This window comes from Amblyomma mixtum, chromosome 3, assembly GCF_055824585.1.
Source record: "Amblyomma mixtum isolate Tamu chromosome 3, ASM5582458v1, whole genome shotgun sequence".
Classification (NCBI taxonomy): Eukaryota; Metazoa; Arthropoda; class Arachnida; order Ixodida; family Ixodidae; genus Amblyomma; species Amblyomma mixtum.
In genome coordinates, this window is record NC_143014.1 from 100,790,584 (window position 1) to 100,814,445 (window position 23,862).

Here is a 23,862-nt window from a genome sequence, read left to right on the forward strand (position 1 = left end):
GCCGGCAGCACCGTCTTCGTGCGCGCTCGGCAGCCGTCGGGAGTCCAGACTTCAGACTCCGGAGGCCAGCGAAGGCAGTTAGCACACGCATCACTTTGGCGCACCTGTGCGCGCTCTCGCCGCGGCGCAGCTGCGCCGGACCTCTCGCTTTCATTTCCTCCTCGTCCGGAATCGCTGGTTCCTTCTCTCTCTCATTGTTACGACACAGCTGTATTCTCTTGCTGCTGATCTGTGCCTGTCTGTTCATGCTGCCTCTCCCACGCCGCTCTGATCCAACTCGCTGGCGTTGTATTTTTTCGTGACATTCTTTGCGCGCGACAGAGGTGCACGCTTTTCTGTTTCTGTTTGTCTTCTCGCTCTTTTCAGCGGCCTCTACGCAAAACGCGCGTCACTCCGCGCTGCTCGGGGCACGGATGCGGTGAAACCCGAACCGCACGGCCGCAACATTCGCGCTCTTGCGATTGCCTCCTGCTCGGTCTTCTTTGCGCGCTGGCGGAATCGGCCCAGGAAACGTGCCCCGCCACCGCGTCGGTTGCTCTTCTTCTCTTCTTTGCTTCCCCTTTACCGGTGCTGCTGCTCTCGATCTGGCCACTGCTACGACGGTGTCTGCGAGCGGTCGTAAATTTTCTCTCCTTCACCAGATATAGTCTCGCCTCAGCCGCCACAACTTCGCACGCACCGGGAGCCCAAGCGAGTGAGTAGTAATCACGCCGTAGGAGTTTCCTTTATTGCCCGATCGTCCGCCGCATGGCCTTTGTTTTCTGTGGACCGCGTCCCTGCGATCGTGCGGCTTCGCGCGCAGCGTGGCGCCTCACCGGACAGCTGCGGGAAGCCGACCGGCCTCGCGCAGTTTATCGCGCTGTCGACGAGGTTCGCTCTCGGCTGCTTCACGCTCGATCCGTAGCGCACGCTTCATGCATCCACCAGGGACCCTTTTTATTTCTTTTGTGCCTACTTTTTTTCTACGAGTGATTCTATCGTGAAGACAGAGCTTTGAGAACTTCCCTTCCCAGCATTAGGGCGCCACCCTCCCCGCTCCCCTTATTTTTTTTATACATAATTTTTGTTCACTCGCATGCGGTGTGTGCCGGTTTTTTGTGTGATCTCGTGGTTGGAAGGAAAACTTGAAATGTGCGCTGTTCTCAGTTAATTGTCAGTTCTATCTTCAGTCTCAGATTTTAACACTCACCTGAAGCGTCGGCAGCGTGCGCCTTGGCACGTGATTTGAAAGGTCACGTGCCGACCGTTAGCGGCGTTCAAGCAGTAGACGGCGTTTCTACGGCGCGGTAAATGGGCGAAGTAGCAAGGACGGGAAGCGCAACCGACCGCACGGGGTCCCTCCTGACCGCTGCACTTCTTCGGCGTTGTTTCTTGGTGCCGCTCTCGCACCGTACACACGTACGCACGCATTCGCACAGGGCGCTGACGCCTTTTCCGGACTCGCGCCTCGCCGCGCCGCACCCTGCCCAACTTCCGTGTCATCTTACTGTTTCGCTTGAAAGGATGCGCTGTCCTTTCTTCTATGCCCTCAACTAGCTGTTGTTTTTTTCTTCGTGACTTTTTTCACTAACATGTTTCTTACCTCGGGTGCATTACCGTGAAACAGTAGCGAGAACAACGCTTGATATTGGACCTAATTTTTTCACGAAGAAAACTTCCGGAAAGACGCCTACGAGAACTGGCACTATTCGCGGGAGAAATAATTAAAGAAAACAAGCAGACTCAGAAGGCTGTCGGGACGCTTTCACCCTGCGGATGACAGGCAGTCGCCCGGGAAGCTTGCACATATTAGGCCGAGAAAATAGATGCTCCCACACAAACCAAACGTGAAACCAAGTCTAGTTAAGCAGACTACTACGCATTGTAACGGCATGCTACAGCGATGTATTTCCGAGCAAGAATAAGTGTGGACGAATAACTTGACGATCCGCTCGGCTGTGTGTAAGGTCCGGCGTCTTGCTTGCAGGCGCTCGAAATGATGACCAAGCAACCAACGTATAGGGCAAGTGATGCCGAGGAAGTGATACAGAGGGCAAGTGATACGAATCGGTTTGTTGTGAAACTTTCCGACCACCCGATACTTGGACGCGAGCAAAACACGAAGCGCAAAGAGTCTAGCTCCTAGCATTATAATGACGATGAGGGATATGGAATGTGTTTACGCAAAAAAGGCTTTCCGGGCGGCTCGCCCAATGTGTGTGCTGAAGTGAAGGGCGCCCCGCGTCACCTGCGCAGAGGCTGGCGAAGCGAGGCCCCCCCTGCGCCCGCCGCGCGTGTTGGTTCCTGCAGCTGCCGGTGCGCCCCTAGCATCTGCGCGAACGCGCAACCGGAAGCTGGAGGCTGCGCCGTTTTTAGGGCAGCTCAGTGCGCGCTGCTTCGGGGAGACGCAAATGCGTGCGGCTACGAATGTTTGCCTTTTTTTTCCCCGAACCACACTGCGCAAAAGACGGTATCGCTGCTTTTGTGGACAATTCGCGCCATTTACCCTTCTTTTTTGAAATACCGACAAGTGCAAGGTTTACCATTTTTTTGTTTTTTAAAGCGCTGGGTAGCTAAGCATAGTGCCTCGGTAATAAAAATAGACGCGAACGCTTTAAAGCCGGTCTAAAGTGAGTACAGCTGTTAACTTCAGTTAATAAAAAGCAGTTGGTAGCAATAAATATTACGTGGCATTAGCAAGTGTTATAAAATGTGTTGGAATGTGTATGAACTTGTCGTAGCCATGATGAGAATACTTATCATGTTTCGAAGTTCTAACTTTTCCCGCACTTTGCGCAGCAAAAATCTGAAGGTGAATAGCGTTTAAGTTCGTCAATTTCAAGGATATGGTCGCGCATTCAAAAACACGGTAAGCCTCCTCACTACCGGCTTTTTTACGCTTGTGAAGACGACACGCCGGTGTGTGCTTGTTTCTATTTGAGAGCGAACGTGGGCCCAGAACGAGAAGTGAGGCAGCCTTGTCGAACTCAAGAGGCGGGGCGCGAGCATTAAGTGGGACCCCGGGGATTTTCTGTAGTTCCTTTGTCTTCCCTAAGAAATCTGTGCAAACAGTGGACGCCTATAGCTGCGGGGCCATGGGCATAGAAATCAGTTGTGTTCTGCAATGCAGACAGTTAACACGAAGTGAAAACAAGTATTAAGGACTTTACCAGCGCGATTGAGTAGTCTTTAGACGGTGTCTTTATAGAGCTTTGTTGCCTAAAAATAATTCAGTTAGCGCTCACAGTAATAATATTGACCGGCGAACCCTCTGGGCATGGGCCGGAAGTTACTGTAAAGGGTATGTATTTTGTCTGTATTTTTTTCTTTTTTTTTTTTTTTTTTCACGCAGCCGTCGTCCAGAACCGGAGGGGGCGAGTGGTGTTTGTGTATCTTTATATAGAGTTGCGAAAACTCTCGAGCCCAGAAGGCGGCAAAGCGACGATACGCCAGACGGCATGGTGGTGCCACAAGCGCTCCCCCCCGACGGAAAGCACGAGTGCGAGGCCGCCTAGCGGAGTTTCTTTGAAATGGCTGGTCGGCCGGGTGGCCTTTCCATCGATCTCGATAGGATCGTGGAAGATCCCGACGAAGTGTTTGCGTCCACGTCCGCCGGCACCAGGCACCGCGTCCGATTCCAGGAACTGCAGCACCTCCTCCAAGGTCAGATATACCAGTTTGCAGGCGCACTGCAGGCTGTCTCGCTGCAAAGCTCCGAGCGCGTCCCGTAGACCGGCGCGTGTCGCCATAGGCTGCTGTGTCAAGCGGCGCATTTCGAAAGCCCTGTCGGGGTCAGCTGCCGCTGTATGCCACATTCTTTGTACCGACGTTGTTACGGCGCTCGGCATATCTGGCACAGTTTATTGAAGATTCCCCGTGCGAAACGAATGGCTGTCCGACTTGAAAGTTCACTCTGGGCTCCTCTGACAAACATGATGTCAACCGCCTCCCGCTATTTGTCAAACTCCTAAAACAGACATCGCTAAAAATTGCCCTTGTCAAATAGCTTTCTGCTCTTTTTTTTTTATCCAATTCAATATGACTTTTTCGTTTTCTCTTCTACCTAAAATGAAAATAAAATGACTAGCGCGGAGACAGGCTGCGCTGACTCGTTTATTGTTGAAGTTATTTCCTCGTTGCCGTTGAGTTATCAGTGCAAGCGTGGCTAAAAAAAAACGCACTTTAGCTTACTTTTGGGGCCATGTCAATCTATGTAGAGTAGACGTTGGTTATACTTAGGCCTACCTTCACACGTCCCTGATTATTGTGTCTGGCCTTTTGTTAAAGATGCGACAAAATCACGGAACGTGTGAAACAAGAGGCTGAATTGCAGCACTAATGGATTTTTTCAGTAAGTTCGTGGTCGTACACTTAAACAGTAGAAGATATAGCGGCTGCATATCTCGCGTTCCAAAACTATGGCAGGAATCCCGAAATTCTGGCTGGCTCGCAGATTAGAATGCACGCTTTTCTGCGCAGGCAGGAGGAGTTAAAAGGATAAAATGCACAGATGATCGGCTATCTGTAACGTGTTCTTTCTATATTCGAGCGGAGCTGTAACAACAATAAAACCTTGTTGTCACGTCGGAACTTCTCTCGTACTCGCTCGCGGACCATTCGTCGATTTGCGATGTGTATGCGACTTAATTATTTCCCGACAAGGCTGAAGTATAACAGAAAGACGCGAAGAATATTTTTAAAAAGGAAGCAAGCAAAAAGCTCTCGCATGCAATAGCATGGTGTAGGTCATTCTAAAGACTTATTTACAAAAAAAAATTAGAAAAAAATTACTTCAGGTTATGGAAACAAAAGGCTTGTCACCGCGGCGTTGAGGGTGACTCAGTCTTCAGTGAAGGCAATGGATGGGGAAGGTGGTTTCATTCATGGTAAAAGGTAATCGGACGACAATTGTGTGCGGATAATTGGAGCTTCAACTTCGTTTACGCAAGTGGTCGACTCGTAATGATGAGTAAATTGGTTGAGAAGTGAATTCACGTTCAGCAATTTATTAATAAAATAACTTCTTTGTGGAAAGGCGCCGACAAGAAAAGTTACGAGGCAGTGATTGAAAGGAAGAGAGCCGATAGACGTTGTCGAGCTTCTGTCTCTGTCCCCCATTAGTGTGCGATGGGCCAATCTCAAATTTATTATGCATTTGCAAGCTTGGGTCGAATAAGCAATTGTTACTGTTACCTTAAGATGTTTCGTGGCCTCGGTAAAACGTCTGTATGAGTAATTCAAAGCGTGATTAGAATTATTCACGACATGTGTTACGTGATTAATAAATTAAAAGTTACTTATTATGTAAGCCGCAAGGTACTTACAGGAAGTTGCGTTTTCTGGGGCAGTAACTTTCATAAACGAATGACAGAGGTGTAGTACACCTTCTTGAGATTGTCCTGTTCTCGCTCTCACTAGCCCTTCAAAGTTGTAAATGATGGGGTTTGATTAACGTCAGGAAACGAAACATTGGCTGCGAGGAACGCCGTAGTGGAGGGCTCCGGGTTAATTTAAACCAACTGGGGCTCTTTAACTAGCGTTGACATCGCACACAACACAGGCGTTTTTGTATTTTGCCTTCGTCGAAATATGGCCGTCGCGTTCGGGATCGAAACGCGCGACCTTGGGATCAGTATCGGAACGCCGAAGCCATGAGTCATCGCGACGGGTCTAGCATTTAAAAGGGCAATCCAGTTGCTACAGGAGTTGCTACCCTCCTGAGGATCAGACCTCAGGAGGGTGTTACCATGGAGGATTAATTATGTCACAATAAACAACGCGGCCATCCTAAGAAAGCTTTATGACTGAGTGGATGCCGTTAAGGAGATCATTAATACTGTGAGTTATAAAGGAGCGCCTGCGCCGCCAAGCAGGACGTCAAGTTTTACGGTACGAGCACACGAACATCTGTTGTTCAAGAAAAGGTTCTTCTTTAGCGTATGGAAAGTGGATTCCCGCTTGTCTTTCCAACATCTAACAACTTTTTACGCAGCGACCTCGTCATTTCGCAAAACTCTTTGCTAGCGGATGCCGCAGAGCCCCTAAGCTTGACTGAGGCCCGAACGTTATCCCGGACCTTGGGTGATGAAAATCTGAAAATAATTGACCCAGACTTCTCAGAGACGCACGTTCTCAATCTATAGACGTAAGGAGTACGAACATCGGTGGAGCTTGGGTGCTAATGCGTTATAGCACTTGGAGGCGAAGACGGTCTGTGCTTGGATTTCTGAGACATTACTAGCGAGGTCGTAAAGATTACGTTGCTGCAAAAGCGCGTGCACCGGACGTAAAGAGAGGCTGACGATGCTAGTGTTGTGTCGGTCTCTTCTTACATCCTGCGTACGCGCTGTTGTATCAACGTGACCTCGTACAAACTAACTCGATTACCAAGTGTTATCATGAATGACTAAGTTTTCCCTTCTACAGCGGTCCTCAAAAATGTCGAGGGGGGCAGTGACTTTTTTTTTGTTTATACCGGTGGGCGGGGGTACCATTTTGGCCCGGATGCTCTGGTGACGTGCGAAAAGTACCTTCTAAAGCCAAAAATCCTGTCGAGCATAGAGACATGGGAGGTTGCCTATGCTTAGAAGGTTACAATTTCATCCTGCTTGGTATCCGTATTTTGCGCATCTCTTCTATCAATGAGACCATTTCTTCACAGCGCGTATCGGGATCTCCTTCAGGGGTCTCGGGTTTGACTGCACATCTCCACGCATGATTAACACGAAAACATGCCACGGGAATGTGCGCAACGAAGCATCAGCAGATATCTTTTCCAGTGGAGCGAAGTTGAACCAACCAGTATGAGAAATGGAAAGGGCCTTTGAAGTTGGCCTCCTTCAATAAACTACGGCATTGTAATGACAAAGAGACTACTCGCACCGAAAACGGAATTTTTGTAAGCTAGAAACGAGCAAAAAAAAAAAAACGATATACAGGTGTCGCCATCACAGGCCTAATGCGCAAGCGAACTGCGCGCGACGACAACAATGCTTTTTTTTTTTTTCTCAGATCCCAGAAGCTACAGATGCTACTCCGTCATTCAGGCAATGAGCACTGCTGCAGTCTCCTCTAGGAAGCGAACAGGCGTTTGTCTGATGAGCGCCATTGCCTGTAGTGGAGCACTTTTTGTATTCGGCGTTAGTTGGCCATTTAATCAGGAACGACGTGGATGCACTAAACACACTTGCAGCCGGGCATCCAATCATCCGCATATTACTGACGCTACCGACCCTTTTGGAAGCGTGTGACGTGCTTTGGCCGTATAGCTGTGCATCTTACCATGGGACGGCGCAGCCGGATCCTTTCAACAGGGATAAAGTAGGTGCTTGCGTGTTTTTGCTGGCGGCAGGGGGGATCGTACTCCGTGTGTCCGGGTGCCTTCGGTTTGACCGTGCATAAAACAGCCAGGCTTTTGCACTTCACAAATGCGGTGGCATTCTAAGGCTCAAACTCCGAGGTCGTTCAGCAAGGCGAGGTTGCGGGCATTTTCGCTTTCTATCCTCGCAGCTGATTACATTGTTGCGCGTTGGGGCCGGAATAACAGCAGAAAGGAGTACACGTACGATGAGCGCGAACTACAGAATGTGTCTGCTTTTGACAGCCACGTGTCTTCGAACGCACGACCCTTGGTGGAACTGCGCAAACAAGGATAGGAACAAAATGACGAAAGCATAAACACAAAGCATACTGACAGCCAGATGTCGTCTGACATGCAACGCGTTCTATTGTAGCTGCGCAAAATAACATACATAGAAACGAGCTGGCAAAAAAAAATGAAGATAAAGTAGTACGGATCCGAACAGAGTAACAGAAACGTAAAAGTAAAAGCCATGGACTTTTGCGTGGCACTTGTCTCCCTTCGTTCCGGAAGTTCCCATGTTTTTCTGCGCAGTTCCACCCGAGGAGTTGCGTGCCAGACGGCACGTTGCTGTCAAAATCTCGTAACAAACACTTTGGTATAGTTTGTCCTCATTGCGTTTAGCCCGGCTGTTTTCCTGCGGTCCCTATGCATCTGTGATACGAAAAGCGAAGTTGTCAAAATCCGAGATCTTAATCGTCGTGTGCGTTCGTCTGATACATAATATGTGGAGAGTATACATTGTGCATGTGTACAGTACTGTCGGGGACAAAAGTTCCCATGGCACGCGATCGATATCATAAGCAAATAGCTTTGCTATCAGCCGGTGGTTGCAGATCACACTTGCGGAGATGAAGCTAGGCCCTGAACTCTATAATGTGTGCTAGTGAAATCAGCTGCACAATAGCGCACTTCACACTTATAAGCCAATATCATCAGTCGCGAACCCTGGAGAATTTCGCTTCCAGTAGTACATTAACGCAATACAGATAGTCACTTGTAGCCTGCAGATAATGCAGATAATGTCGCAGGAAAGGCGATTAAATACATCTAAGGTAGCGCTGCTGTGACGAGAGCGCAGTTTCGCACGTGAATTTCGGCTTTAAGAGTGGTATTCATACAAAAGACGAGCGTATTTCTATCGCTACCTCCAAAATGAGAAACGAACGCCAACTCATGGAACCACCTTGCTACAAAAGGCAGGTTCAAGGCTTCTTACGTCATAAACTGCGCTCCTGCGTTTTTTGTGGTTTTTTAGTTGCCACTAAGTTGCCAATATCCGCCTTGATTTGATGCTCAAAGTAAAAAAGCCACTTTTGCGCGGTGTTTTCTGCATGAGAGCTCGCTTCATATTCAAATGCTCTCATTTTCCTGGTTGTCACTCGCTCCGGCTGTTGCCTTTTCGTGGAGGATGCAGATAAGGGCAGAAGCAGCCAAGATGTACCTGCTCCGTTCAACGAAACAGGTGCGCGGATTACGCGTTCTTATACTTCTGCACGAGTAACAGCGCAAGACGCAACGGCTGGCGTTGATCGTTACAGTGGTGTCGCGAAAGAGAGAGAGGCAAGGGGCAGCAAGTGCAGCGATACAAAGAAAGCGCGCCGAGAAGAGGGAAGCGGAAACGCTTCGTTTCCGCGGAGAGGCACAACACCAAGACGGACTGCCCGGCTCGATGGACGCGCGGAACGAGCGCGGGTGTGCGTATGCGTGCGTGTGTGCCCCCCCTGCGTAAGGAGGGTGGCTCCGCTTTCAGCCCGGCGGAGAGCGAGCGCGATCTCTGTCCAGGTACACCTGAGCCTCGTACGCAATTTATTGCGGACCGCGGGGGCCGTGTTTGCCCGAGTCATTACGGGGACGAGGCAGAGACGATTTATCCGGCCCTCGGAAGGCACGCGTGCACGCCCCGGGCTTGCTTTTGTAGTACCACGGAAGCCAGCCCCCTCTCTTGGGAACGTCTCGTGTCCGAGAAAGAACCGATGGCCGGGCGGGCACTCGAAACGCGGGGGGTTTGCCCACTCGCTCTTGGCGCCCGGAAACAAGTCTGATGAGAATGGGCATGTGGCGAGCGACGCATCACTCGCGCAAACTTGAGACGATGTTTTCGATCGTGCATACGCGCTAACGGCACGCGTAGCGAACGCGGCGTGGCGGACCGGTGCGGGCCAGGGCGAGTAATGTAGAGAAAGGCAGTGGGCCTGAGGCGTTTGCTGCCAGGCTTTGGTCTGCCTCTGCGCTGCGTGGGCAGCTCGGTGAACTGCCTCGACATGGCTGGAAAAACTGTTCATCTTTCTTGGACCGCACATGACGATGAGGGAGCTTTCTTTTCTCTGAGCGCCATGCGGTGAAGCCGTGGCCAGGGATGAGCGCTACACATTCATGACGAAGTTTTCGAGACTGATTTGCAATTCTGCCAAGACCGTGGTCGCCGAAGCGTTATGATATCCGCGGCGCACGTCACCAGATTTCGATATGCAATATTTTCTTTTATGCACACAAAATTAGAGAAATAAGCCTAACAACTATTAATAACTTGCACACATGCGTTGGAGCAGCGCTTTGTACGAAGAAGGCTTAAGTTGGTTCTTTACCCGAGCTTAGAAAAACGTAAGGTGTCGAAATGCCGTTTAAATACATAAGTGCCTGCCAGAGCGAATTCTGAAATGAAGGGTAAAAATAAAAAAAAAACTGTTTCACGAGACGAAAAACCATTCGAGAAAGTGAAATGCGAGGAACCAGCAGAAGCAACTCAGATATTCGCCTGAACAATTTAATGAAATTCTTCTTGCCCGCACACCCGAGGGAACGAACTCAAAAACTGCACAACCGCGCCTGCCTGCCTGCCTGCATGATTAAATAAATGTTTCGGTTATGGTTTTATATTTGTCGGCCCTGTTGTCTTTGAGGCGCTCAGCACAAAAGCGGGACCCTCTTGGTGCGGTTCACTTTCGCCCGAAGGCCTATATTCTTCCAGCCGGAGCAATTAACTTTATCATGCTGGGGGCGATGTGCATTGAATATCCTTTTTTTTTTCTATTTCTTTCTCCTCCGCTTTTCCTCTTTCTCTCTCTTTCTCTCTGCGGCCATCAAGAGCCGCCGAATTAAAGCATCTGATCGTGCCTGACGTCCCATATAGCAGCGCCGCAGCTCCTGGATAACGGTCGCCCGCGGGTAGACAATCATGATCTTTTTTTTTTTTCACAGTCACTGTCTTCTCTCCGCGCAAGCCGCACAGTGAAGTCGCACCGGTGGAGTTAGCAAGACGTGATGCAGGCTTTGTTTTCGGTCGTGCGTGTCCATTTCTTCGAAAGCCTACTCGCCGACAGGCGGTTGCTCGACGGACGTTCGTCGAATAGTCCAACTACTAATAGGCCGTTAGGTAGAACGGCCAGTTTTTCGATCTAAATTGCCCGTTAGTCTAAGTGTATGTTGGACGCAGTTAGACAGGATGCTTATAAGCACAATCTCGGGGACAGCCAACGATCAGGAGCGTATATCACTAGAGGAATCCTCCTTTTAGAAGCCCTTCTTGTTTAGAACGCGGCTTTTGAAAATTGTGCTTTTTTTTCTTCTCCTTGTAGCTTTCGGTGCACTTGCCTGCAGAGCGATTAAGCGGCGCTCACAAGATTGCTCTCATTAGTGCGCTGGAGGCATCTACTGGTGGCTGTGTACTCAAGAGAGCGTTTTATATGGGGCGTCTGTTGTCGTGAATGGACGGTTGCTCTGCTGCTGGCCAGGAAATACTGTATCTTGGGCCCGGCAGGGAGCAAACGAACGCTGCCGCCGCGCACTGGAGCGTAACGCTTGCACCCGTTTGAATGAATTTTCTGGGCGTGGTAAAACTACAGTATGCGAACTTTTGATTTTTTTTTCTGCTCCGTTTAGATGCGTTATAATGAACGAGATCTCATAGATAAGCCAGCCAGAGCTTTTCTTTTTCGAAGCGGAGCTAAGTAGTTTTTTTTCTTTGTTTTTCTTCAGATAGCTTGACAGACTGTGATGAACCTTATGTGAAATTCTGCAAGGACATTTTTCCAGAAGTTTTAGTTGCGCTGCAATCTCAAAGTGAGCGTTCTCAAAGCGAGAGCGCGCTGTTTTCTGTTTAGTGCCCCTACTATGCGCACCGTACTTTCAGTCTACGCCCGTTTTAAAACTCGTCCTGTTGCCTTCACAACCATTCTATGGAGGTTGCGTTGACTGCGTGTTGTGCGGCGAAATCCGCTTGCGGAATTTCGCGCGAGGCCCATTTTGGTGTTAATTTTGCAGCTTATCGCGTTTGCAGACTTTTAAGGCACTGTGCAGTGCGCTATTGGCTCGCGTTTATTCTGGTATTTGTGAGCAGGTGGGTCACATTTTCAACCCGCCGCGGTGGCTCAGTGGTTTGTATGAATGTTCGCAGAAAGGCGTCATTTATGTTATCCAGTGCACTTCCAGAATTCATTGTCTCTTCTTGCAGTGCTCGGCGGTACACAGTGTCTCGCTTCCTGCGAGAGGTTGTCTGGTCGTTCAGGTTTTTGAAAGTGCGGTTCTCTCTAGAGTATTTAGCGAATGTAACGCCGAAGCGATTATACAAGGATCTCATTGAACAGTTGTTTCCAGCGCCACTGTACAGAACCTTATACTGTGAAGGCCCTGGGAAAGACGTTCTCAGGCGAGTTAAAAAGATGACTGTTGCACCTGGCGTCAAAACTTTCTTTTTCAAACTGCACACCGGAACCCTTCCAGTAAAAACATGGCTAGAGGAAAAGGGCCTTTTTGTTCCTTGGGGCTCGAACTGTCTCCTGTGTAGAAAACCGGAGACGGTAGAACATGTGTTCCTGGATTGCTGGGATGCGGTGTTCTACTGGGATGTTTTGCAAAGAACCCTAAAAAAGGACTTGCCATTGACACCGCGCGGAATTCGGTACTTGACTACTGAAAGTGATGTTGCACAGTACGACCAGATTATGTTATTGGGCCTTCACAGCATTTGGAGGAGTAGAATGGCTGTTCGACACTGTGACTTGGATGCACGATCGGTATGTGATTATTTTGTGGAACATGTGTATAAATTAAGAGAAGTCTTGAAGCAACAAGATTACGCTGATGATGTATTGAGTCTGATGGACCAACTTGTGTTAATGAAAGTCCATTAGACACGGTTGTCTGCCAAGGGGCATGACAACTACGATATTTTAGTTATGTATTCATTCATGCAATAAAGAAAAAAAAAAGCGGTGGCTCAGTGGTTATGGTACTCGGCTGCTGACCCGAAAGACGCGGGTTCGATCCCGGCTGCGGCTGCCGAATTTCGATGGAGGCGAAATTCTAGAGGCCCGTGTATTGTGAGATGTCAGTGCACGTTAAGGAACCCCAGGTGGTCGAAATTTCCGGAGCCCTTCACTACGGCGTCCCTCATAGCCTGAGTTGCTTTGGGAAATTAAACCCTAATAAACCAAACATTTTACTTTTTGCACCCTTTTCTTTTCCCTCTTCCCCTCGCTCGACTGCGAGACACTGGCCCCTCGGAACGAGTGGAATTCATCCGTTCACGGGACGACGAGGGCTTCGACCCTTGAACATTTCAGGAAGTATGTGTCCGCAACCAGACGGTAACCGGGGAGATTTCCTGAGAGCGTATGGCTAACGCTCGCTGCGTAAAGGGGAAAAGTACATGAGCGTGTGAAGCAAGGGCAACGATGACTGCAGTGACTGCCGGCCCTTGACGACGCCGTGCCGTCCACTCCCGGTCTCCGGAAAGGCGCCACACATTCCTGCTGTCGCTAAACTACCACGCCCGAAGCGCGGACCTGTAACTGGGAGGAAAGGGCCCCGCGCGCCACCGCTCGAACGTGCCGAGGAAAAGCGGCAGCAGCCCGGCACGCACTTCTCTCACCGCAGAGGGGCCGATGCAGCGCCCATGCATTATCTCGCGCTCTTTGCGGCACTGAAGCGCTTTGTTGCGCGTCCCCCGTTGTGCGCGCCTGGCGCTGGCAGCGGTGCACGAAAGGCGCCTCCACCGTTAGAGGCAAACCGGGAGAAATGATCGGGACTACGGAAATTTGGACATCAATAAAAGGAAGGGCGAGGGTAGCGAAGAGAACGCGACGTGAAGAATGTGATCGGGAGAGGGGGAAGAAAGCCGGCGCGGGGCTTCTCCACTCTCGACTGGAAGAAGAGTGGCCGAATTCCTGCGCCTCTTCGATCACACACCCCTATATACTAGGCACGTAGATATACCAAAAATCGATTCTCACCCTCCCTGCTAAGCCGTTTTCCCCAAACAGCGGCTCGACAGTGTACGCCATTCCGTCTTCCTTAGCCTCTTTCGCTGCCGCGTCTGCGCTTCTCGCTCGCTTCTTCCCCATAAGGGAGGAACGAATCCAGTGATACGCATGGAAGAGCCAGCACAAATAATAGGGAACTGCCTGTTTGCGCTGCCAGCGAAGATCTGCGCCGCGACGTGGGCGAGGGGGATCAGGCGCTTTTCGTTTTCTGGACTGCGCGGGAACCCCCCTCGCCACCACCATCATTTGGTGGCTGCCTGCCTTTCCTCCTGCGTCCCTTTTCTCTTTCTCTCTCTCGTGGTCTCTCTTTTATCCCCCTTCCCCACCCTCTCTTTTTTTTTTCTTATCATCGGGTTCTCGTCTTTTCTTCTTGGGCGCCAAATCACTCCCGGGCCCGCCGTCTTCTTCGGCGGTCGTTCCGTGTCAGCTGTCTGCCTCTTTTTTGTTCGCTTCTGCCGCGTCTTCATTCCGACTTACTCGATCAGCTGCGGCGTACTGAATACGCGGCCGACGAAAGTAGGGCATGGCGACGCCGATTTGAAAGCGGCCGGGCAAAGTGCAGCGTCGCCAATAGGCGCCAAGTCGCGCGTGTGACTCGCTGTAGTACCCGCTTCCGCGGCTGCACGCGAGCCTACCGCCGCGCCGCTCTTGCTTTTCTCCGTTGTCGGGCTGCTCGCGAGCGAACTGCGTTTCGAGCGTTTGCGCGGCGCCTCGAATGTGATGTAGCTCCAGGTTGGACGGCGTTATCGCGATACGGTGTCGGTTTGCTCCCATAAACCAGGTTGCCCATTGTTCGACGCCACGAATAATAGGGCCATTTTTCTTACCTACACTGGCTACACTAGTGTAGCCAGTGTTCATTGATTTCATTATACACTTGCTACACCAGTGTAGCCATTGTAGGTAAAAAAAATGACCCTAATGTTGGGCTTGGTTTACTCGCAGCTTCCCTACCTGGCAGTCAAGCTATGGCGCATGCAACCGCAACAGAGCTCGGATTCTTTCTTTCTGGATTCCTTCACAGCGCGGCAACGTGGTAGCTCATTTGCTAAGACGTCCGTGGCTTGCTATCCGAGCAGGCTTAGCAGCGACAGATCTGTTCGGAAGGAGGAGTGGTAGGGTGCGCAAAGAATGTCCGTACATGTAATGGTATCACACTACAGATGGACAAAATTATTCTGTAATCCTTCAGTCTTGCGCCTGGTTTCCTCGAGTTCAGTGCCCTCTTTACTGCGTCGCAGACTCGCTAGCGGTGCGGTGTTGTCCCCATGGCTGGCTCACAGTCAACGGCAACTGGGATGCAAGAATGATTGTCTTACTGAAACCGCGTGCACACCTTAGAATTGTTACCTTAGGATGGCAGTTGAACATCGTTTCCGTGGGCATTCTGGCTTACACTGCCTTTAGCGAATGCATTTTACATTACCAACAATTCTGGACACGAACATTTGCGAGCGGGAAACCGTTGATGAACGCAATTTTTTTCATAAAATGCTAGATTTCACTATAACACTCCATATATCCGTACATCACCCGACGGCAGATATGCATTTTTTTTTTGTATTAAAGTTTTTGTTATCGTGCAAAACGTTCCCCATTGGTTTTCTATGGCACTCTTAACTGTTCGATGCGGTCGATGGAAACACCTGAAAAGAAAGATTTTGCTGCATTTCAGAAGAATGGGCCATTACCATAAGTATTTCCATAACAATGTCTCATAATTTTTCTCTTTTCAAATTTGTTGTCCTACATTGTTGAACATGAGGTAGAACTTACTATCGGGTTCATCTTGAGAACTAGCGCGAAAGACGGGCCAATTGGAGGATGGACAACACGAGCGATGAGAAGTGAAAGGGCCCGATGTAGAACAAATATAATCCACAAGCGATGACAGTTGGGCTAACTGGCAGTTCATCTTTCGCAGGATGAACTCACTCCAAGTAGCCCAGCTGTCTACGCTTGTGCATTACTGTAGAGGATTAGCACACACGCAGGAAGAAAAAAAAACGAACTATGAGCGAGGGGGAAGCCCCACTCCGTTATCCAGTGTTTCGACGAGAGTGCTTGTATAGACAAGTGTTCTTGACGAGACGTTGGCTAACCGAGTGAGGCTTCCCTCCCACTCATTGTTCAACTTTCCTTTTGTTGTCAGGCTTCCAAGCATCACACATTTATCCCCGAAAACAGCTGTTCGTAACGAGGAGCACTGATTACTCGCCGGAGAACAGTCCCTCGTCGCTGGGATGCGAACTAATCGCGATGTTGGAAGTGAAGGCGCAGATATTTTTCTTATATGTTGCCTTTCTTACGCATTTAATGATCCAGCCTTTAATGGAATACGAACAGCATGCATAGTCCGTGATTCCATTACAGTCCGCAGATTCCTTTGGGTATGTCGTGTTGATAGATGCGCTGTTGGCAGCTTTGTTTCCTTCTCGTGAAACAAAGCAGCGGGACTTACATTTAGCTAAAAGGAATCACACTCGACTAAGACGCCCTATACATATGTGCAACTGTTGTGATTCGTGCTTGAATGCACGAAGAAGATAATCTCCAGCTGCGATCCAGCATTGCATTGTCGCTGCCTCCATCGTCTTCACGCTGTAATTAGCCCAATCCACTTTCTCCGCGACGTAAGTGCCGTGATTTCCTCTTCAAGGATTACCGTGTGATTTTTTCTGTATCCGGCTATCCAGCCTTGCATGTTTTTTTTTTGTTTTTGTTTTTTTTTTTTTTGTCGTGAACGCATACACCCAGTACTGAATGCGCGCCTCTTCTGAAGACATAAATGATCATATTGTTTGTTTTTACTGGTCCATTTCTTCGCTGGCTCAGTCTTATTGCGTTCAGACAATAGCTGAGGATTATGACTACTGATGATAGGGTAATTTACGTTTAGAAACGGCATTCGGGTCCCTCATTTAAACCGTCAATGAGAACGCCGTATGCGAATCCGAAATGCCAATCATTCCGTCATGACTGGGAGAGCAGACTTTTTTTTGTTGTTGTTTCAAGCGTGACGCGTAAGCGTCTGTCAAACCCTTGACTAGGACTCAGGAAAACTGTCCCGTATACTGTAACCGCAATCGCTTGCCTTGTATAGTTAAAAACCCGAGGGAACGCTGGAAAAAATCAGGTGGCTAAATAACGCGCTGGGGGTGTGGCCAACGGAGCGAGAAAGGTGAGAGTGCATCTTACCTAATGAGACAAGTGTATTTTTATCTACATTTTCGTAAAAGGTGTAAAGCCGCACCTTGCTAAATGACGATAAGTGGTCTGATTCGGGCTAGTTGATCGTTCATGTTGACTGCGCAGCGCGAAGCACACAACAACGAGAGACCAACAACGACAGGGACGGGCGCCTACCATAGAGTTATATTACTGTGTGGCCTATTATTAACTAACTCACGTGGCAACCAAGCAACCTTGATGTGGCAGAGGCTGAATGCTACTTTTCTTTTTTTTTTCCAGAGCGATGGGCGTAATGACAAACTTACTGAGACAGGATCGAACTCAGAACACGAAAAACAAGAAGGAAACCATAGCTATATATAAAGAAAAATAACAGCATGGTGACAAAACCTTGTCAGATTAAACAAGCACAATGTTCGGCAAAAGGACAAGCGTTACACGCGACGGAGTGCTTTAAAAACAAAGCAGAGGCCGGAATCTCGCGTGCCAATCGGCGATCCGGCCAATCGCGCGAGCCGGAGCCAACCACGCGATAATGCGCACCACTGAGCTAAACAGGGCTTCTGACACTTGCCTCCTTTCCGATAATTCCGACCCGGTTTTTGTCACCTTGCTGTTTTATTTTTGATATATATATATATATATATATATATATATATATATATATATATATATATATATATATATATATATATATATATATATATATATATATATATATATATATATATATATATAACTATACGGCTGCCTTCTTGTTCTTCATGTTCTGGGTTCTATCATGTCTCAGTGCCCTTGTCATCACGCTGATCGGCCTGCGAAGAGAAAACAAAAGTCACATTCAGCCTTTTGCCGTATATCGGTTGCGCGGATGTCACGTGAGTTAGTTCGTAATAGGCGGCCGTCTCTGTCTTCGTCTGTCGTGTGCCAGAATGTTTCGTGGCGTGCAGCCAAATGATGAGGCGAGGCGTTTAGCGCAACGTGAGCTTGTCAGCTTATTCGTAGATGAGACAGTTTGAGATAGAAGAACGAAAATACGGGCTTTACAGCGCACCCCGAGTCGCGCTTTCTCTACACAAGGACACTCTGTCGTCGCTAACAAGATGGTTCCTATTCGCAGCTTCACGTCTTTCTTTTCCACCTTCCGGGTGCTTTGACTGAGCGGCGGAAGTGACGGAACTAAGACCGATGCGGCGCCACTCGTGTATCCCCGTGTCACGGACTAGGCATTCCTGCAGAGTGACAGGAGATAAATATCTACCGGCACACTCGGGACTGGGACTCCGTCGCTGATGAGCCGCTGTTTCTCTCCTTTTGCACTGACGCGGGCTTTCCTCGATGCTCCAGCTTCGATAGGCCACCCACCGGCTTTGCTTTTGATCGAGGGACTCATTCGTATAGAGCTGCTTGACGGCGTTGCCAGCGCGGTGGCGGCCGGGAAAAGAGGCAAAGAGGAAACCAAGTCTTATTTTAGTGGTTTGTTTCCTACGACGCTTCTTGTAGGTATCACGCTGTTTGTGTACTGCGGACAGGACGCCAAAGAGATACGTCTTGTCCTGTCTTCGCGCAGCTGCTTCTCATGCGAGGTGTCTGCGATCGCCACTGGCCGCCCGCGTAAATGGGCCGCACGCTAGCGTAAATATTGCTCCCGGTTGGGAAGAGTTTATAGACTGTCTGTTAAATACCAACGAACAACTTTAAAGTCTAATGGGGCGATATCAGACCACTCTGTCAGGGAACGCGCCATTAGGCCTTGTCTTCGCAAAACATGCTCTTGACGCTTCTGCCGGAATCTTGCAAGCGGGGGGTGCAGTCGAACATTCTGGTCGGCCTGCGGTGCATCTGGCTAATGGAAGGTCCCGCAGGCCACAAAGACGCTGCTTCGGGCGCTTCCCTGAGTTAAGCTCACGATCCAGTAATTGTATAATGAGCGCGCACTTGAAACGGCAGGTTTTAGCGTGTTCTTTGAGAGAGCACGATGCAGCGCGGGCTTTTCAAAGAGCGGTGAACTGCTGGGACGATGCTTTCTTCTGGACAGACGCTGCGATGTCCATTCGTTGAAGCATGTTTGCTTCCACACTTGAGGTATTCCCGAATTTCGCAACTCTCTCCGCTCGCATTTTAGTGTTCGCTGTCATTCGTTCTCTGCTGTTTGACGTGCACTGAAGCGATTAAAAGGCATCCGTGTAGTAGCAGGGCCACTTGCCGTCTGGCATATAAGGTCTGACGAAAGGCGAAGCATTTCGTTTGACGAATTAAGAGGTGCTTGTGCGCTCGGAACCCCCTGACACTTCGACACTCGACGTTTCTCCGCACGGTCAGAGAGAATTTTCTCGTCGTATTCTTTTCCTCTTTCGAAAAAAAAAAAATAAAACGTATCGGCACGTGGGTGCACTAGAGGGCTAGACAGTGTTTCTGCGCACGTGCGTGCGCTTGGAGACGGAGAGCTGAAGTAGAAAAGTACAGCAAACATGTCCCGTGCGCGCTACTAGTCTGCTATTCGGGCTCATCAAGAGAGTTTCTTCGAAACTCATTTGATTGCTTTCTACTTGAAATCCCACGTGGATACTTTCGTCAGAAAGCGCTAAACTATAAACGTCCTCTTTGTGGTTCGAGCAGCGCGCATAAATTACAACAGAATACCTGCGCTGTACTGGCCTTGCCGCTAATATGTGTGGCTGGCCTTCAGTCTCCGCTCTGCAAAAAAGCATGCGCATATTAAAAATCCAAAACACCGGCACCTAGGTCTTAGTGGTCTTAGCTCATATCTTCTCCCCTCATTCCCCGATATATGGACATTGGAGGCGTAGCAATTTTTTCAGCGCACACTATAAGACATCGCAGTAAATGAGCGGGGAGTGCCTAAAAAACAACCGAAAACTGTCGTTATCGATGTTACCACGTCAGTGTTACGACGCATTTCATTGTTGCAACGCATGCGCATCAGCTTTGGTTATGCCCGACTGAATGTCACCAATTACTGACCATTGCCTCGTTGAATCAAAGGTAATGTGGCGTTCTTTTTTTAAACGGGGAAAGCAGTACCAGCGTCGCAAAGCGAACTGGCGTCTGCCTGTCTGCAGCCTTGGAGAGTGAAGCTTTTGCCCACTACGCCACCCCATCAACCCTCCTATATGTCTGTCCTTCATCTCACATGCTGTTTGTAGCACTGTGAAAGGAAAAGCTATCACGTCCAATCAGGACCAAGGATGACAACAGATAGTCCCTCAGATATTTGAGTTGTGACTATTTTTCATACAATTATTGCAGTAATTAGAAAGGTAACTCAGGATGGCGTTTTGAAAGTAAGGCGAGCGTTTCAAGCACCGGTCAAAATAGCAGAGCCGTTCATTCACGGAGAGTGCATTGACTGCGGAGGCCCGCTGCGAAGGGGTGCGGTGTCATTCGCACACGCGGTGTCCTCAGAGGCGGCCGTGTCTCCTCCGCGCAGCAGCTGGACACTGGTGCTCTTTCCTCCCCAGATAGAGTCAGCAGCGGCCATAGAGGACAACCTTGCATCAACCCTTTGCGTACCTGTGCCCACTTCTTATCCCTTCCCGTGTAATTTCAACTTTATTGTATCGGTGCATTTCCTCTAGGAAATAAGTTACCTCATGGCCGATACCTTAATTTTTAGTATGTTCCATAGGAGCTCCCTGTTCACGTTGTCATATGTACCGCTTATGTCCAGGAAGGCCAAATACTTAAGGCTTAAGGCTTCCTGGCTTATGGCCAGGAAGGCCGCCTTAGCTATAGCTATGCATTGGGTAAGCACGAACAGGTTATCATCTAAGCGCCTACCCCTTCTGAACCCATTCTGAAGTTCTCCGAGTATCCTATTACCTTCTACCCATGACTGCATTTTTAATTTCACCGCCTGCATTGCCAGCCTGTATATAACAGATGTTATCGTAATCGGTCTGGAGTATTTCGTGTGCATCATATCTCCTTTCCCTTTATAAATCAAATTCATTTTACTCCGTCGCCAGCTGTTCGGAATTTGCTTATTCGTTAAGACTGTTTCCGATGCTTTTAACAACGTTGTTTTTGCTTCTTGGACGAATTCATTAATCATCTTGTTTTGAATTTTTTCTGTCCCTGCGGATGTGCATTTAGGAATATTTGCTTCCGCCTTTTCCCAGTTAATATTGGTCAGTTCTAATCTGCTTTCTATTATGCTGTCGTGTGTTGCTCCATCATTTCTGGAGATTACCATATCGTCGCTCCTAAATGACTCCGTTATAACTGCTGTAATGTAGTTCACAGTGTCGTCTCCCTCTAAGCATTTTCCCTTGGCCTCTTGAATCCGCTCCTGTTTTCTTTGATTCTTTTTACCCAGCCAGCTTATATGGTCCCAGAATTTTCTTTGCCCACCATTAGTTGCATCGTAAACTTCAGCCATCCAGCGATCAGTGGACTGCTTTATTTTACGCTGGACGAGGACTTGTACTTCCAGTTTCCTTTGTCTCGAAGATTCCCATTCTTGGTCTATTCCCTCTCGGGACAACTGCGCCTTCTTTGCCTCTCTGTGTTCCCTTGGAGCCACCCGTCGTTGTTCGATGGCGTCTTTAATTTCCGTATTCCACCAGCTTTGTGACTTACCCTTTCCTTTCCAGTGGTTTGCCACTTTTGCTTGTTTCATTTTCGTACTGAGGAGTAGTTTTAATTATAATCCTACTTTTCGATGGGGCGTTTATCGCTTGCTCAATGCCTGCTGCTGGTAGGGCTACTTGTCCGTAGTTTAATTTTGCGTTCTTTTTTTTTTCTTTTCTCCATTCCTCTTTTGCTCAGGCCTCCCATCTGCATGCAGACTAATACGTTTATGATCACTTCCCAAAACTGTACTCCCCCTCTTCTTCTATTTTCATTTTTTTTTAGCTTGCTATGGATTCCCTGCAATATTAGGCAGTAGTCAATGGTCGTTTGCCTGTTCCAGAATTCTCACGTGATTTGATATTAATGTGATATCATCGACCTGCCGCGGCGCCGTCTACCGATATCTTTTGTAAGGTCTTCCATCTTCCAGATAAGCGGGAGTTTGGGTGCTGGGAAATCGACATCTTTTAGCGTGCCACGGGCAATTTAGGAATCGCAGTGGTCATGTCCGAGGCTCTTTTTGGCTAAAGTGCACAGTCTTTAGATATTTTCTTCACCTTGACAGCACTGCTTCCCCTAACCTGGCACCGAATTCGCGGAGATGTTCGGACGTGAAACCAGTCCATGACTAACGGGCGTCTCGGCTGTGATCAATCACGACAGTCATCCAGGCGATGGCCCTGGCGCCGACGATTTTTGTGTCTCTGATGCAGGGAAGATAGGTGAGATACCGTGATGTCACTTTTAGTTAAAACAAAAAAAATGAAGAAAAGAGCGCAATATAATATACAATAAAAGACAAAAGAGCGAAAATATTCCCATCCTTTTACATCCTCTTTCCTGTTTACGTCTCTCCGCATGCCCCCAACAAGACAAACTCATCGGTACTGGCATCGGGATGCAAAAGAAACTGCCGCACTCCATTACATGGTCGTTTAGCCGGGTTAGCTGAATCGCAGACAGGCGCTGTAGTCCCGCAGCAACGACGATGCTGTTGCCAAGACTGCCCATGCTCGACCTCGTGACTTCCACCACGCTTTTCTCCCACGCTGCAGTGTATAGGCCTCTCCTACATCTTTCTTCCAGGCTCGGGCAGCGGCCGCATTTCCATGGAGGCGAAATGCTGAAGGCTCGTGTGCTGTGCGATGTCAGTGCATGTTAAAACCCCTAGGGGGTCGAAATCATCCGGAGCCCTCCACTATACGGCTTCTTTCATAGCCTGAGTCGCTTTGGGACGTTAAATGCTATATAAAACAAAAACCAAACCTCGGATGCTCGGATCGGTTTTACGCATGAACTTTTTCTAGGGTCCGTTCTCAGCTCATTAAAGGAAAAAAAATTTTCACATATAGCATTTTCACGGATTATTCTGGGCAGCTTTTTTCCTGGTCTTCTTCCTATGAGGCGTGATTGCTACTGCTGTCAGCTCCAGCTCGCTGCGGGCTTCTTTACCTCTCTGACGCTGATATGTTTACAAAATGGCGCCGATGTCTGAATACTGGCATGCATTTTAACCAATCTTCTAACCACCTTCTCACTCACACCCAGCAGGCGCTGTGAAGCTATTACGGGGTGGTTTTCGTCTTTTCGTTTCAGGAAGCCATGGTTAAGGCAGCATGCCGTACCATTATAGTGTCCTGGAAGATATAGCACCAGGCCCTCTTTGCTTTTTCCCTCTCGGCCTCCCGCTGCGCCCAGCTCGTCCGTCGTGGACCGTGCGTGGCCTTGGCACTTGCGTGCCCCCCTCGCTCGCGTTCCCCTAGCTTAGGCCGCGTGGCCGCTCTGCGGCAGCTGCCAGCAGGGGTTTCTCGCATGGCTAAATATATCCTTCAAAGGAGGAAGAATGCAGGCGCTGGTCCCTCGGGATATCGCCGTAGCGGGTTCGGTTTAAAGTAGATCAGACGCACGACGGAGACACACCGAGCGGTCGATACTGCGCGGTTCTCTCCTCAAGGATGCACGCCGTCGCACCGGCGGCTTTATTGCGGTCGTGATCAAAGGCCTGTACGGTTGGGTAATTCGAAAAACTCACCCAAGCTGCGAAAGCGGGCGGCCTTCAGTGAGATGGCCGCAGCGCGTGAGCAGTGTCCAAGACGTTTCGGGGAAAGCTAGTGGCATTTGCTAAAAATGGCGAAGCGACTTCTTGGGAGCCTCAATTGAAGACACGAAATAAAATAAACATGAAAAGGCAGTAAATGACACGTGCAAGTGCTGAACCTTTTCTTCTTAGCTTTCGCGGTGGCGACAGCTATTCCGATTTGAAGCGTGTGAGCGGCAGTGGGCACCCCTTCCCACTCAAAACTGTGTGCCAGATAGAACGTGCCCTTTTTCTCAAAATTATGAAGGTCTGTGGCTTAGTCCTGCGGCTGCTGAGCGCCAGGTCGCGGGATCGGATCCCTGGCACGAGATCCTGATTTTTATTGGGGGTGAACACGCGTATCTGGCGCGACGAGATAGCACATTGAAGAACAC

At 49.1% G+C, this 23,862-nt stretch overlaps 1 protein-coding gene across 1 annotated transcript in view; it reads left to right on the forward strand.

Moving 5' to 3' along the window:
• Window positions 1–558: 558 nt before the first annotated feature.
• kcc (solute carrier family 12 member kcc) overlaps window positions 559–23,862 on the forward strand; it is a 288,496-nt gene continuing 265,192 nt past the window's right edge. The window contains exons 1-2 of the mRNA XM_089580433.1: window positions 559–694; window positions 3,332–3,642. Of these exons, the coding sequence (XP_089436559.1) occupies window positions 3,510–3,642 (133 nt within the window). The 5' untranslated portion in view covers window positions 559–694; window positions 3,332–3,509. The remainder of the gene's footprint in view (window positions 695–3,331; window positions 3,643–23,862) is intronic.